This window comes from Tachypleus tridentatus, chromosome 12 (genome assembly GCF_004210375.1).
Source record: "Tachypleus tridentatus isolate NWPU-2018 chromosome 12, ASM421037v1, whole genome shotgun sequence".
Taxonomy (NCBI): Eukaryota; Metazoa; Arthropoda; class Merostomata; order Xiphosura; family Limulidae; genus Tachypleus; species Tachypleus tridentatus.
Window position 1 is genome coordinate 38,217,617 of NC_134836.1, and position 17,565 is coordinate 38,235,181.

Consider the following 17,565-nt stretch of genomic DNA (forward strand, 5'->3'; position numbering starts at 1 on the left):
TCCATACACATGTACATAAAAGCTAGTACTGAATTGGTCATGATAATATGGATTAAGTCACTTCTTATTTCAGATTGATCCACACACATGTGACAAAAGATAGCATTAAGTATCTGTTTTGTTGTTTTAAACACCTTCCTTATCGCCTTCTATTGTAAAGGTCACTTATGTATTAATTGTACTAAAGTAAAATTACATGTCGTAAAGGGTGTGAAAACCTTGTCTGTTTTAACGAAGGTTTCTCTAGTTTGTAATAGACGAATTTGAATTACCACTTGAACTTAATCTGCGAATAAAAGAAACTGTATTAAGCCTTTTTCAGTGTATTCGAACATTGATACACTTTATATGCAAAAACGGCTCGTTTGGGTTGAGAAAATATTTTACATAGAAGAGCGAACAACGTTTCGACCTTCTTCGGTCATCGTCAGGTCGAAACGTTGTTCGCTCTTCTATGTAAAATATTTTCTCAACCCAAACGAGCCGTTTTTGCATATAAATTTCACAACAAGTGGGTTTCTCGACATCACTGATTGATACATTTTCACGATTGTATATATATATAAAGAGGTTGAATAAAAACTAGTTAAATAACATCAACAGATACTACTACTTCATATAAGTTCCTAAAGGTAGGATTTGAAATACAATATTTCATTTATTTCATAATTTTGAGTGATGAGATATAAAGAGAGTACTTGCAGTTAGCTATCTCATATCAAAAAGTAAGAAACTAAACTAAAATGTTTAAATAAGTACGCTAATATTGTACTTACAATTCATTCTAATCAGATTTCGTATGGACTCTTTGAGAAATAAGCTTACGTTAATCTATACGTAAGCTAAAACTATATGAATCAACTATGGCAAATTATAAAAATAATCTAATTCTACTCTTAAACAAAATGGCCCGGCATGGCCAAGCGTGTTAAGGCGTTCGACTCGTAATCTGAGCGTCGCGGGTTCGCATCTCCGTCGCGCCAAACATACTCGCCCTTTCAGCCGTGGGGGCGTTATAACGTGACGGTCAATCCCACTAGTCATTGGTAAAATAGTAGCCCAAGAGTTGGCGGTGGGTGGTGATGACTAGCTGTCATCCCTCTAGTCTTACACTGTTAAATTAGGGATGGCTAGCGCAGATAGCCCTCGAGTAGCTTTGCGCGAAATTCAAAAACAACAGCAACTTAAACCATAGATTCTAACTTATTTATAAATGTTTATTACCTATAATGCTCAAAGATTGAGCTCATCAAAATACTTTTATTGGTTCTTAAGGTTTAAAATTGTACTCCAGATCAAAAAAAGTTTTACATAGAGTTATTGGTTTATGGTAGATGAGAAACGCAAGAATAACATAAAATTACATCGCTGGAACTTTAAATATTCAAATCAGCTAGTCATTTAACAACCACAGCAGATATAAAATTGCGGTGAAACATCACGTCTCAGAATGAAACTTGAAATTATATGGTCTTACACAGATAGTGTAAAAACCGCCGACATTTATAATTTTTGGGGACTTACGTAACAGTCCTTTCCGAACGTAATATATTCACACACACACACACTGAGATGGTAAAGACGTGCACAGATAAGAAATTTAGAATTTTCAATACGGGTTTATGTTTTACACTTAATGCATTAGAATACAAACGAATTGGATTAAAATGGGATGTCAGAAACATCCAGAAATTGACCTGCAAAAAAAAAAATCGTATCTCAGCTATGGTAAAAACAAACAAACATGCGGCATCTTCTTTGAGGTATTCTTCACAGAAGCATACTTATGAATGTCTGTGCAACTGGACTGATGAAACGGTCACGGTTAAAACCGTCGACCTCATACACTTGACGGATTATAGAAAGCCTGCAGGGAGGAATGTTATGCTTTTAAAACAGCTGCATTACAACGTAGCCTTTTGCAATGCAAACTAGGTGACAGGGCTATTGTCAAGATGCATGGTCGTCAAATATAATATGATCGTACTTGGCGACATGGGATGATGAAGCCCAGAATCATTTTAAGTTAACCTAACCTTGTTTACATGGTAACTCAAAATATTGTAGCCTGTTACAGATAATATGAAATTAATGACGATACTGGTGAATTTTCAAGTATTATTTACTATTCGCTGCCAAAGGTTCGAAATAATACATCATATCGGGTATTTTTATGCTCTTACGTGTCACAATACTCACTAGAAAAACACTGATCCAAAACACTTATATTTTAGGTAAAAATGTACTGGTGTTCCTGACAGTAATTGGTAATTAATCACAGTAACTATGTTATTTTTTTAACGAATGTCTACGTATCTCAGAACGGCTGGTATGGGTATTAACACTTTAACTAATGAAGCAGAAAACAATGTTTCGACCTTCCTAGATCATCGTCATGTTAATAAAGAATCAGATGAACCTTTGTTAACCTGAAGATGACCTAGGAAGGTCGAAACGCTCTTCTCTCTTTCATTTGTTAAAGTGTTAACACCCATACCAGCCGTTCTGAGAAACATTTTTATTTCAGTTGATTTCTCGCCGCCAAGAATCAAGGATTAACGAATATCTGTCTAACTCGCATATTACTGAGGACCTATAAATGAACAACTTCTTTAACCCACTAGTAATTTAGAAAATAAATATATTTAAAAAATACCCCTAAAATTCTATTGCATTTCATTGATAATTTAATATGTGGAGCTGGTTATAAATTATCCTAACGAGGTTGGCTTTGTGTGTGTGTTTTTTATAGCAAAGCCACGTCGGGCTACCTACTGAGCCTAACGAGGGGAATCGAACCGCTGATTTTAGCGTTGTACATCCGAAGACATACCGCTGTACTAGCAGGAGGCCAGGTTGGTTTTAAAAAAAGTGTTTTCTTAGCCGCAACGACGACTAAAATGTCTTCTTTTCTGTCTAAAATATTTTTTACTCATATACTCTACATAAAAGGTTGTATTAGCAGTAATTCAAATGATTCAGAAAAAAGTATATAATTCCCTGAATAAAGCTTAGTTTTAATAACGGATTTTTCTGTAATTCAAATATGCGATTTCGAAAATAATATTAATTTTCTTTTTTCTTTTTACGAAAGCAGCTCTTACTTACATCAAATTATTATTTTGTTTACAACAATGAGTATATTTTATTATTTATGTTTGTTAAGTTTGTGTTCTGGAACGATCGATACGACTCTCGCGTCGTGATTGGTGTAGAAAAATCTATACCTGGTGATTGTCAAGATTTTAAGCATGTAAAAATTTGACTCGATTTCAATGAAAATAGTTTTCCAGTGAGACAGCGGTAAGTCTTCAGATTTACAATGCTAAAATAAGGGTTTCGATTTCCCTCGGTGGACACAGCAGATAATCCGATGTGCCTTTGCCTAAAGAAAAAAACAAACACACTCAATAAAAATGATACTCTTATCTGAAGTTACCTGTTATGTTTTGTGAAAAATATACGTGATGGAGAAAAAAATTGATGTTATTTTCAGATTCAACGTACAGGAATTACTTTAAAACATTTAAATATCTTCAAGACATTAAAATTATTGCAGGACTGTGTAATTAAGGTAAATTTATTGGCTTTCTTCTTTCTCTCGGTAATTCAGATATAATTCTGAGAAGTTAAAACGCTAAATAAGAGTCATAGTTTAACAACAAACAAACAAATTACTTGAGTAATTCATTCATAGCCCAGCATGGCCAGGTAGGTTAAGGCACTGGACTCGTAATCCGGGAGTCGCGGGCTCGAATTCCCGTCACACCAAACATGCTCGCCTTTTCAGCCGTGAGGGCGTTATAACGTGATGGTTAACCAACGAATAGTGGGATAGACTAGAGGGAAGGCAGTTAGTCTTACATTGCTAAATTAGGGACGGCTAGCGCAGGTAGTCCACGTGTAGCTTTGTGTGAAATTCAAAAACAAAATGTGGTACATAACGTCAAACCCAAACTTTAACTCACGAGAAGTGAAATTATTTTCAATAACACAAAGCTGGTATTGAAATATCATAATTAAATAAGTACGTGGCCTGATATATTTTTATTTATGTAATCTTATGAGGAGAGTAAACGCCTGCGTTTCGATTGTTTTATCGGAAGAGCTGTGTTTAAATGTGTTTGTGTTTTCTTAGAGCACAGCTACATCAGGCTATCGGCTGAGCTCACCGAGGGGAATCGAACCCCCGATTTTAGCATTGTAAATCCGGAGACATACCGCTGTACTAGCGGGGGGCCAGCTGTGTTTAAAGCTTGTATAATAAACATTCTTGGATCTTCGTTTATACTATATCTATTAACTTTTATATATCTATCTTTCCACTGTAATTTTATATGCATCAAACTTCACTTTTATAATATATTTTTCATTGCTATTTTTTTTTTAACTCCACAATTATTTTCTTAGATTTTTAATGTTTTGATTAAAAAACAACCAAGATAAGAAAACAGAGACGCGTGTGGCATAATAGAATATCTTTTGAATAAGTTATTTTAAACAGAAACTAACTGTGCAAATAATTTATACTTCCTCTGAAGCTACACCTGGATGCAATTCCAAAACTCGAAGTACCATTTGTTACGAGCACGTTTTATGTGCTTTTTGAAAGAATACAAGACCGATTATGTTATTTCGCACGTGCTACTCGCCTTAGAAACACAACACCTAAATTCACCACGTGGATTAATTATTACTTGCATCACTTTCGAATATCGGTACTACAAAACTCTGGATAATTGTTACCTGTTGGCGTAAATAAGTAGTCTGTCAGAGCTGTATAAATATTTGAAGTTGTACAAATATTGGAAGCTTATTTTGACTCCAGGCTATAAGAAAATTTGTTTGTTTGAATTTCGCGCAGAGCTACTCGAGGGCTATCTGCGCTAGCCGTCCCTAATTTAGCAATGTAAGACTAGAGGGAAGGCAGCTAGTCATCACTACCCACCGCCATCTCTTGGGCTACTCTTTTACCAAAGAATAGTGAGATTGACCGTTACATTATAACGCCCCCACGGCTGAGAAAGCGAGCATGTTTGGTGCGACCGGGATCCGAACCCGCGACCCTCGGATTACGAGGCTTGGATTAATACCCTAGGTCAAGCCGGGCCGGCTATAAGAAAACTAAAATATGTACTCTTGATTGTCTAAAGAGAGTTTCGTATGATCAACAACGACATGTAATGACCACTGTTTGCACAACATAATTTTGTGGAGATAATGTGGACTTTATAATATGTAAGCTATTATTAATGACCAATCGGACCAATCCGACTCAGTATTAAAAAGACTCATTTGCTCCAGCCCTGTAAGTGACTCCAGAGTTATTTTGTATTTTGGTGTGAACCTCAAACTGACAGCAATGTTACTTACTATCTACTAGTGTTATTCACAGATAAATGCAGGTTTCGTTTCTCTGCAGATGGTTGGTAGGTTTACGTCTGAAGAATGAGAGATAAACGACTTGCTCAGTGTAATGGAGATAACACTGACTATTTTGGTGACACTTCAAGAATGGCATGAGGAGATATTGGTATGAATGGGCGAACATGCAGATGATATAATTATATCTTTATTTAAATATATTGATAGAGTATTAAGCTGGTAATACGTCTTTTCGTGGATACAGTCATACCAAAACTTGCTTTTATTCAGAATTATGTTTCACAAAAATACACAGGGGTCATGAATTGACCAATACAAAACTTGGTATAAATCCTCTAGAATATCTCTTGGACTTTCTTATATTATACACCATCAAAAGGATTTGTGCTATAATGAATATAAGTATGCCCTATAAATGCATATTTTGAATAAAAGCTAGAAAGGTGACAAATTTTACTGAACATTTCGTTTTTTTGCAAAATGTTCTGTCATCCAGTTTGTTTCAGTCAGATTCTAACTCTTCCCAATATGAATGAGAGGATACTGATTTTCTGTTGGTAATATTTAGTTTTCTGTTGTCAAGAAAACGAACTCCTTAACATAATCATTGAACATGCACTTGAGATTCCTGAGATATGTTAAATTTTATTCTTGCTGTTACTTGATAGAAAAGCAATATAGCTTGCCCTTCTGCTTTTTGGATGCCTTATTAATACCTCAAGTATTATTTGTTATTCCTCTAGGAAGTAATTTACGTGTTTTAGTAATTTTCTATCGTTTACTTTGCATATTGACCCCCGCTGGGACAGCGGTAAGTCTTCGGAGTTAGATTGATAAAATCAGGGGTTCGATTCCCCTAATTGAACACAGCAAATAATTTGATGTGGCTTTGCTATAAGAAAAAAAAACACACACATTTTCTATATTATTTTCCTTATTATTTTTAATATAGATTAGTAAACTGTGGTGTATTTTTACGAAACGTTTTACGAAAGAGAAAAGCAACGTCAATAAGTAACTAATTGCCAGTGTACTATTGACTGTTTTTCTTTCAAATAGGAGTGGCTATTATTACTCTATAACAACTATCTTAAGATCGTTATTTTTTAATAATAGAATCTGCACAACGCTATATAGGAATTATAAATCAGCCAAAAACACATATATATTATAAGAATGGTGTGTTAGGTACATCGGTTAATAAATAGATACAGTTTTCTCCATATGCACTTTATTATCAAGAATCAGAACTCTATATTAGTGTCGCGCCAAACCTGCTCGCCCTCCCAACCATGGGGGCGTTATAATGTGACGGTCAATCCCACTTTTCGTTGATAAAAGAGTAGCCCAACAGTTGGCGGTGAGTGGTGATGACTAGCTGCATTCCCTCTAGTCTTACACTGCTAAATTAGGGACGATTAGCGCAGATAGCCCTCGAGTAGCTTTGCGCGATATTCAAAAAACAAATCAAACATCTATATTAGCACAAGAGTGTATATGTATCGAAATTACAAATTACATTTAAAAGATGAAAGGACGGAATTGGCTATGTGCGTCTATGTAATCGGGTAAAGAGCTTTGAAGATGACTCTGACGGTCTGTTGAGACGTATGCACGACCTCAGGTGATTAGCAGTAAAAGATATTTCGACCAAGGCAAATCGAAATATAGTGGTTCAGAAATAGCTGATAGCCATAATCTATTGTATAACTTTGACACTTCAAACATTTTGTTGTTGTTGTTATTGTGTAGTTTATCTCCAACTTATCTTCTAAATTTCATTTCATTATTGTTGTTTCCTTCTTTATTATTACAATTACAACTTGTCAAATGAATACAAACCTGTGTTTTCGTTTTTCCGGTTAGGACTTCCGTTTGTATTATATGAGTTGCGAAAGCCAGGTTTTGGAACAGGCGTTGCTTCTGCGGGTTGCACTCTACCCTCTGGTCTACAGTAAAAACAAAAACTCATGCAAAGTCGTGTACAATGATGTCTACCGTAATAACCAACCTGAAAACATGCTTTGATTATTCCTTGATGTAACAAAGTCATGAAAGTCAGAACTCATGTCACAGCATGCTAGAAATATTCAGTCACTTACATGCCACAAATCTATATCATCATCCTTTGAAGTTGTTTGTATTACGTTTTACACATACTAATAAAGTAATTTTTACCTTAAGGAAATTAACAGTTCACTACGTTTGGCTTAGTAAAACTATGAGCTACCAGTTGCTATGAGAGCTTTAAAATAATTCTATTTTTTACACCTACCACTATGATCAATAGCGTATTAAATTAATTTCCTGAAAAATCTTGAACTTAGATAAAACTACATGTTTGTCTCTGAGAATAGGTCGTTACATTTTTATAACTGAAATATTTGCCCTCGAAATTATTGCTCAGTAGCTCAACGTCTAAGTAATGTTTAAATAGTTAAATTTTATAGAAAATAAAATCATCTACGTATAATATACGTACATACAAGGCGTCATGTTTGGTAATCTTACAGCCACTGAAAACGCCTGTTACAAATACAAATCGAAATCGATAAAACATGCATGTTAGGCTAAAACTTCCATACAGTGAGATAGGAAAGAATTTAATTTTAGAATCACAGATCCATTTCACATAAAGTGTATTGAGTTTCTAACTTCAATTTTGATATTAAAATATATAATTAATATCACTCATGCCTACTTAATATTAATTGTTATTCTACACAAATCTGTATTATATAGAATACACAATAAAATTCTATATTGTAAAAATTAAAGAGTATAGTGTCGCACTCATTACTTCTGTACTTATAACCATTAAATACTGACTTAAAAATGTAATAATTGTACTAATATATATTTGTCTCGACACTAAACTACATTTCTTTATTTAATATGCTGTTTTGAAGAGTATTTTTGTTAATTAAACTCTCAATATCAACTTTCATTTCGTTGGCAGCCTAGAGGTACACCTACAATTTTTCTCCTAAAATTTTGATTATCGACTTTCCAAAACGAAAGGTTTATTATGGTTAAGATTAGCAAGTAAACTCAATTTTAACTAATGGCAAACTAAAACTTCATTTGTATTATTTATTTATCGAGCAGAGAAAGTAAGAAACAAATATTTGTGAAACAGTCTACTCTAAGTTATAGATTTTTTACTTTGGTTTCTCAAAATAATCAACTTGAAATAATGAGCACGTTTTCCCCATTAAATTTTTAAATACTAAAATAAACAATGTATAAACATTCAAAGTCAGGGAATCATATTACGGAAAAAAATAATAATTGTATACAACGCTCTTGGTAATATATTAAAAGGTTAAATATACCATGCACTTTTAAAATGGTTAAATCCCTTCTAAATAGAGGCTAACTAGGGTTCGCGTACAGCTCTGGTTTTAGGCCTTTTAGGGTATATAAACTGTTTATGATTTATTTTGTACTATATTTTAAGACGTTGTCCGTCTTGGTATTACAAAATCAGTCTTTTAAATTTATCAACTCGTTTATCTTTATATTTAGTGTCAAAAATGTTTTGTTAAATTGAATTGAAAGATACTGTATTTTTAAAGGACATTACAATTTTGAGCCCTTCTCAAAATATTCTGCTATGCGTCTTCACTAGAAGTAACATTATTTTTTACCACAGGAAATGATTTTTCAATAGGAAAAAAAGAGATTAAATTTACATGCCCTAAAAATGTGTCGTCGTTAACCGTTATGTCTTATTTAAACGCGTGATGTATTCAAAGTTTAATATAATTCATACAGCTGGAAGAACTTACATCTTAATCTATTTCGTATACAACTAGAAACTTGTATCAGATGTTGCAGATAAGTAATGCGTGACTTAAACATAACCTCAATGCCTGAAGACATGCGAGATCATTAAATCCTAAAATTTGAAACTGTGTTCGTATGATGTACTTACGTTTCTCTTTCTTCCAGTGTGCCTTTCGAACCGGCTGTAAATATCAGATAATCACCACCATTATAATATTTTCTATCCGAATACATATATATGTAGTATATGTAAGACTTAAACCTTAATAATTACGAAGCACGTTTATACAATAAACAAGTGATTTCATTTTCTCTGTTATCTAGATATGTTATAGAAATGAACTACGACGTGGGTCTATTGCACAACTCATTTCTAAAACTAATTGAAGATTTTACCAATCTTTTACACGAAGTAACATTATACACGCGTAGCATGATACACTGCACACGATAAAGACATTTTGACGTGAATCTTACTGAACTAAAAATAGCATTAAGTGAATACCAACACTGTTTGGAATGAAAATGAAATCATATTTTAACATTACTATACTTCAGTAAGGGGTGTGTTTAAAACTTCCAACTTCGAGTTTCTGAGTAAATATTTTCTTTAGGACATAACCAAGTTTGATAATTATATTTTGTTTAAAAGATAAGAAAATTGATTTGTTAATAATAAAGAATATTAATGTAAATATACTTTGAATAATTTGCTTTAATTAAAAAATTAAAAAGTATTAGACGATGTGCATTACATTATTCGATTATCTTTGATTATTATAAAATTTATCTTCTGTGATCTTTTACAGAGTGTCATCAGGAATTGTTCATGAGGATGATGCGTTTTATCACACTGCATAATAATATCATTATGATCTTATTACTAAGCTCTTAAGTTTTCGGATTAGGAGTTTTAAAGATTTCACGTGGTTCGCTGTTAGATAAAATTACAATATATTTTCTAACAAAAATGTTTTGTCAACTACAAAATGTAGTTGTTATCTAGTTTCAATTATCAATCGATAATTAAATCACATTTTATCCTAAGAGAGCAAACTGTTTGATAATTTAATGGTATAGAACCGTTCTTAGATAGACAGAAGAAGTATAAATTATCTAAAGACAAAACGTTATGGTTTTTACATATGCTTTTAAATTGGTGAGTTTATCATTTTTTTCTACTTAAATCGACTCTTTCACTAAACGATCTATTGTTCATAGAATATTCAATCTTAACGTCGGCTCTATTGTTTCCATTGGTGGTTTTAACTAATTTCACGTCGTATTAGCATTTTCTATGTATGGCGATGCTACTAAGTTTATCTGCACCCGTCCCTAATTTTGAACTGCTGACCAGAGATAAGGCAGCAAGCAACAGTTTATCACCAACCATTCACTCTAAGGGAATAACTCTCACTCTTATAACCCGCCCACAGCTTACAGTTTGTGGAATATTTTATGCTGTGGCACAGATCCGAAATCATCTCGCCGGCTCTGCAATTGAGAACTTTACCCAAGAACCAAATCGTGCCCCGTTCTTAATGAGTATTCTGAACGACATTCAGCTTCCTTAATTTAAGGTATTAACTAAAAACTTGGAATATATACGATAAAAGTAATTGCTACTGGGAGTAATGATCGTTTAGCGTAAGATAAAAACTTCATTACATGTAACACGTTCATACCTAATAACCAAACATGAAGTTGCGAACGAACACATATATTAATTAGGTAAATGAATATCTATAACTTTATTATCAAGCAAGTAATCGAAGTTAGTTTTCCTCTTAAATGTAAAAATTATGCACTCAGGTTGCGAAGTGTTTTAAACACAAAAAATGTTATTTCTCACACTTTAGTTAATTAAAACATCCTACATTAATTCACGTTTTGTGTGAATTTGTTTGTTTATCCGCTCATTCTTTCCACGTTTTTGGAACAAGTAGAGCTAAAGTTGGCAGGCGGGCTCGAATAGCACAGAGAACATTTTTATTTATCTGATGTGAGTTTGTGGTCCTAAACCTTCTCTTTATCTTGAGGACGCCATTTCTAAAACTGTGCTCGTACCCCTAATTAGGAAGATATACGAAGGATTGACACAGATACTTGAACAAATTGGTATAAGTTAGTTGTTTTCATTTCTATATACGTTTTTTTGAATAGGCAGTGACATATGCAGCTTGGGGCTATAATACATCAAACTGTGGCCTATAATGTGAACTAAAAGTGTTATGTAATATAACTATTTATAAGTGTTTTATGAGGTCCTTCTTCAGCCTCAATAACCACCATAAGCCACAATGAAATGTTTTATAAGGTCCTCTTCAGCCCCAGTGACCAGCAAAAGCCACAATAAAATGTTCGGTTCAAGCTTTTCGGTCCAGAAACCATTTGGAAGAACTTCACTTTGTTTAAGTATTTTAATGCAACAAAAATATTATTTATACCAACCAACATAACATATGATAAAAATAATTAAACATTATGGTTATTATAAAAACTATGACCATTTATTTCCTTACACTTTTATGGTAATTAGTTATATTAAAAATATGCAATAGTAAAATAGTGGTATATAAAAAAAGGTATAGTTCAACATTGTTATTTGCATTGGGATTACTAGTTCTAATAACGTAATTCAACTTTAATAGAGTTTTATTTATCTAATATTATATTAGTATACCTATTAATTTAACAATATACTTAAGAGTAAATTAAATGGCTCGGCATGGCCAATCGTGTTAAGGCGTTCGACTCGTAACCCGAGGGTCACGGGTTCGTATCCCGGTCGCACCAAACATGCTCGCCCTTTCATCCGTGGGGGTTTATAATGTTACGGTCAATCCCACTATTCGTTGGTAAAAAAGTAGCCCAAGAGTTGGCGGTGGGTGGTGATGACTAGCTGCCTTCTCTCTTGTCTTACACTGCTAAATTAGGGACGGCTAGCGCAGATAGTCCTCGAGTAGCTTTGCGCGAAATTCAAAAAAACAAACAAAAGAAACAAGCAAATTAAATTAATATACGTACTGTGAGTTCTTCGTCTTCTTACCAATATGATGATAACAATAATTACAATGATAAATACAACAGTAACAGCACTAACAACAGCTGCTGTGATAACCACATTTTCATCACCAAAGTCTAGTCCCCAGCCGGCTGTACCTGAGAAATAAGAACATAGATTTTCATCAACTTTGCATTAAATTAATGTTTCACACACCAATATGATGATAACAATAATTACAATGATAAATACAACAGTAACAGCACTAACAACAGCTGCTGTGATAACCACATTTTCATCACCAAAGTCTAGTCCCCAGCCGGCTGTACCTGAGAAATAAGAACATAGATTTTCATCAACCTTGCATTAAATTAATGTTTCACACACTCATAATAACTGGTTTTAAACTTCATTTTTCAGGATAAAAATGTATTGTATAGCGTTTTATTTAGAAACATTCCTTATACACTTTACCTCCGCGCGTGTTTCACACCTCTTATGCTTACCACTATATATCCGATAATTCACAATGGTAAGTTTGAAGTACCATACAGCACCCAACTAACAACTGAGAAGTTGAATAATAGTGTATTATCACCTGGTGTATTCTCAAAGAGATATAAACAAAATAAGCTGTCCTTACCAGCTCTAGCTCAATGTTTTATGCTATGAAAAATGCATGAACTGATAGCAGCGCTCCTATGTCCTCGTCTCAAAATTGCAATGAATACAGAAAACGATACTCTGAACGAATTCCCTAGAAGCATAAGTGTAGTAAAAACTGTCCATTTAAATGCTCAGATAGATGTCTAATACGTTGTGCAATAAAATATGACAACAAAGCTTCCATTTTATTTGCATAACATCAGTTATACTTTCAAAAGATTATTCTTGCTACTTTCTCTCAAGATGATATTTTTTCCTCCAAATGTCATTTGATAATCCAGACTGAATTTTTTCCTCACAGTTTCAAAATTTACTTAACTATTTACGTTTTTATGCTAATATTCAAACTAAGGAAAGAGCGTTCATGGAAGAAATTTTATACTCAATATGAAAACAATGGAAGCAAATTGGATTTTTAAAATTTGCCTAATCTTAAACAACAGTTCATATTTCTAACCATCTCTGTGAAGATTACTGTAGTTTGGAAATTCCCACGAAAACAAAAACAAAATGATATTACACATCAAATTATGTACATAATTTAGCTGTCGTTCATCTGTTTATGTAATATGCCAATTTTTCAATAAATCTCAATTTCAGAGTACTTCTTTAGCTTATCAATAAGTTCAAAGTTTTCGACGCTGAAAACCGGGTTTCGATACCCTTTGTGTAACTTTGTAGTTAACAATAACCAAACCATTGTAGTATTTAAAATTTTTAAAACCTTGTAAATAATTTTAAAGTTATCTGTTATACAGGTGTTTGTTTATTCACAATTAAGGTGCACATAAATTGTATACGTAAAACTACAGTCGAGACGTGGAACAGTCTGTTTGGTGATATTTTTTGAGATATACCCAGTGAGAACATACGGTTTTCCATCACATGCCTACACATATTCTTCCATATTTCATTTTAGAAATACTCTTAGATTCGTCTACTAGAAGTATTAAAAGAAAACGTCTTCTAACTGTCTAACAGGTATGCTTTCTAGTCACCAGTCTATTAGTAAGTGTGGTTCCAACCTTAATTTATGTTATAAACAATCCTCTAAATCTGAAAATACAATGTAATATTAATAACAAATATCCAACGGATAAAGAATTATTCGAACATAATAAAATATATGTGTATCATATCTCTAACGTGATATCGTATAATGACAAGATGTTTCATATTCCACTGTTCACTGAAAGAAAAATGAACTTTTAAAACACCCAGCTTTTCAAAAACTTGAATCTTGTGGTTTTCGAGTATTCTCACTGTCTACACTTCAAACTGGGATAATTGATCACAACTACTTTCTCAAGTTGAATTAAGTGCTAGAGTTGACTTACCAACCACTCCCGTGAGTTCTAAACCACAAGGGATGGACTCTCCTACTCTGTTGTTCACAATACAATAATACTTTCCATAATGTTCTGAGTCTCCCAACCTTAGAATACTTGTAGTTCTTTCCGTTACAATAAACTTCTCCAGAGTTTCGTTGTTTTTAATCCAAGTGAAGTTCACAGGCGTAGGATTTGCTTGAGCATTACAAACTAGAGTGGCTTCTTTATCTTCATTTTTGTCCTTGTAAATTTTACATTCTGGTTTATCTAGAAGAAGTGTGATAAAAGTAATTTTTCGCTACTTGTTACATAACTTTGTTCCCTGTGAAGTGGGTTGAATAGAAACGTAGAAAATGTATATTGTATAACCACTCAAAAGAACTGTAAAGGACAGTATAAAAATGAAACTTTGATTTTCACAATAAATCATTAATACAAACCTCACATAAATTAAACTACTTTTCACAATCTATTTTAGACTGTTTTTCATCCTTTTATCTAAGCAGGTACATAGTTTTACTTCACAAAATAGCCAGCTTTAAGCACAAAACTATGCGATGTGTAAACCTTTCGCTTGTGGAAAACAGAACACTTCAACATCACGTTACAATTGTAATCCGATTGAAGAAATAGTAAGAGAAGACAGATCAAGTTACGTCACTACCTAACCACTTCAGTAAGGAGAGGTAATATATATATATTCCAGATTCTTAACGTAGGACTTTTTGTTAGTGAGTACGATTAGTGACAGGTAGCACTGAAAACAAAAATATATAAGATGGAATAAATTCAATGGTTTTCAGTGAAATTTATATTTAGGTTTTCATATTTTCTTTAAAAGTATTTGGTATCAATTTGGCTACTAATATATCTATAGAATCTTCAACATCAAATGTTCTATATACGAGATATTGATAAACCCTAATACTTGAAAGTAGATTATTTACAAAGCTAACGATATTACTCACTAAAGTAATAACAAAAATGCTTCTGAACTTTCTACAGATTTAGATCAACATTAATGAATAGGTGATAGATTGAGTCCTGACTATTTTATTATGTAAACGAACATCTTACCCTTCCATTAACTTTAATAACGTATTCATTTAAATATTAAAATGGTAAAAAGACATCTTAAAAGCTACATAATCTTAAAAAAAGTGTATTTACTTACACAAAACATTAATAAAAGCTTTAGCCTTTGCACTGCCATGTTGGTTACTAGCCACACATAAGTAGCTTCCTGCTTTCGAACGGGAAATTATGTCATTAAGGAAAAGCTGTGAAGAGTTAGCAATAATTTTATTGGAGAATTTCCACATGTACTGGCTTGGAGGCCAGGAGTTCGCTGAGCAGTTAATTTTCTCTGGAATATCTCCTTCCACAACGTCTAGTTGACTGGCAGAAAGAGTTATATTCTCAGGAGGAACTAAAAGTAAAAGTCGACTGATGTTTACATATATACCTCTATATTCACCACCGACTGTTAAATAAAATACTCGAACAATGTTTTCGATGTAAAGCCAAAATGAAGTTTTTTCTCGAATATTTGTAAAGTCCTTAAAATGTGTATAGCATTTTAGAAGTTGTAAATATCTAATAATAACAATAAAAGAACGTAGAATGTAGAAAGCAAAATAATCGCTTGATATCCAAACTGTACTGTTTATCAGATCTGATATCAAATCGTTTATTAGATGACCCCACTTAAATCACTTCTTAATTATTACTGAGAGTGTTCAAAGGCAAAAGACTTAATTATGTACTATGTTAGTATTGTGTAAGTTTGTAATTATTAAATGTATGAACGGCTTAAAAATATTTATCAAATTTCATAAGCAACACCGTCTACAGACACACAAATTCATGATGACGTGAAACCCACTTGAAGTAAAAATGTATCTCAAGACGGCTGGTATAGGAATTAAAACTTTTACTAAAATAAAGCAGAGAACAACGTTTCGACCTTTTTATCTTAACTGAAGATGACCTAAGAAGGTTGAAACGTTGTTCTATGCTTTATTTTAATAAACGTTTCAATACCCATACCAGCCATCTTGAGATAAACACACACTTATTTACTTTTAAAACCTATCGAAGGATATGCAGTGAAAATACGTAATTGGTTTGAATTTCATTGAAAGTGTAGCTTATTTTATTCATGCTGTTTACAACGTAACGTTTTGTGTGTGTTTTTTTCCTTTTTATGTAATTTTTGTGACCAAAAGGAAGATGGTGTAATTTACATTTCTAAACACTTCTCGGTTGTAATCAATTTTGGCTAGAGTGAACATATCCAACCGAGTAAACTTTTAGAAAACTCATTATTTTAAAACTATACAAGAAGTAAAGTGGATTATCCTTTGTAGTTGTTTCACACTCTACAGTGTAACGTGATAGTACAGTGAGAGTAAATTAGTGCAACGCTAGAAGTTTGTTTGTGGCTAAGCAATTGTAGAAACTATGAAAGATATATGTGTGACGTTGTTCACATATCACATTAAATAAGTTTTATTTTTGAACATATTAAATTAGTAAGTTGACAAGATAAAAAAACACATTACAAACAAGATTTCCAGCTGTTTTAGTTTATTTTCCAAGTGAAACAGTTTATATAAAAACACGTTTTTTTCGCATTTCCTACAAACAATCGTTTTTAGTTTGAACTTATAACACTAATTGTTCAACTTAATCACAGCTTTTTGGAATGTGGTTTAAAAGTGGTTAACCATAATCATCTAATAAATAGAATTTCTCTAAATGTCATTATGAGAAATAAAAATAGAGGAAATTTCTTTTTTTTTATTAATCATCAAGTTAAGCAATGAATTTTTTTTTAATTCAATGTGTGCTACATTAGATGAAACGGCTTTAACCATTGCTCAAGAACACGATATATTTGACAACTTCGTTTCTGAGTTTCAACATTATTCCTCAAGCGTGTGTTAATAATTGAATGTTAAACTTTGAAAGTTTGTAGACTTACATTCTACTTTGAAAACTGTTGTAGTACTGACGCCCGGTCCAGCACTGTTTCCACTACTTAAGCATGTGTAATTGGCGTTATCGATGTTATGGTCAAGACTGCCTTCCGGCCAGGCCGACGTGTTCCACTGAAGGGTGCTTACAAGAGAGGTAAAATATCCAGTAGTCACGTCTTCTGGCAAAATCATTGTTTTGATTAAATAAAAATCAGAATCTGTTATGCTTGCGCTATTCCTACGCCATTCTATTTCACAAAGTGGATCACATTCGATTCTACAAGATAAGCTGACGTTTGTAGCGTCAGAGGGCGCTCCATACGAATCCGGCAATGGATCAATCACTGCAGGGGGTGCTGAAAAAAATCACTTCAGGTGGTTTAACAGGAAAATAAAATATAATTGTTAC

General features: G+C 33.0%; 2 protein-coding genes across 2 annotated transcripts in view; both read right to left on the reverse strand.

Moving 5' to 3' along the window:
• Positions 1-12,331, reverse strand: part of LOC143233064 (uncharacterized) — a 28,229-nt gene extending 15,898 nt beyond the window's left edge. Inside the window, exons 1-3 of the mRNA XM_076468945.1 lie at positions 12,202-12,331; positions 9,323-9,356; positions 7,228-7,334 (exon numbers count right to left, since the gene is read on the reverse strand). The gene's annotated coding sequence lies outside the window, so the exon portion shown is untranslated. The remainder of the gene's footprint in view (positions 1-7,227; positions 7,335-9,322; positions 9,357-12,201) is intronic.
• Positions 12,332-12,336: 5 nt separating this feature from the next.
• Positions 12,337-17,565, reverse strand: part of LOC143233062 (hemicentin-1-like) — a 108,370-nt gene continuing 103,141 nt past the window's right edge. Inside the window, exons 8-11 of the mRNA XM_076468937.1 lie at positions 17,162-17,512; positions 15,350-15,604; positions 14,182-14,442; positions 12,337-12,507 (exon numbers count right to left, since the gene is read on the reverse strand). Coding sequence (XP_076325052.1) covers positions 12,374-12,507; positions 14,182-14,442; positions 15,350-15,604; positions 17,162-17,512 — 1,001 coding nt within the window. The 3' untranslated portion in view covers positions 12,337-12,373. The remainder of the gene's footprint in view (positions 12,508-14,181; positions 14,443-15,349; positions 15,605-17,161; positions 17,513-17,565) is intronic.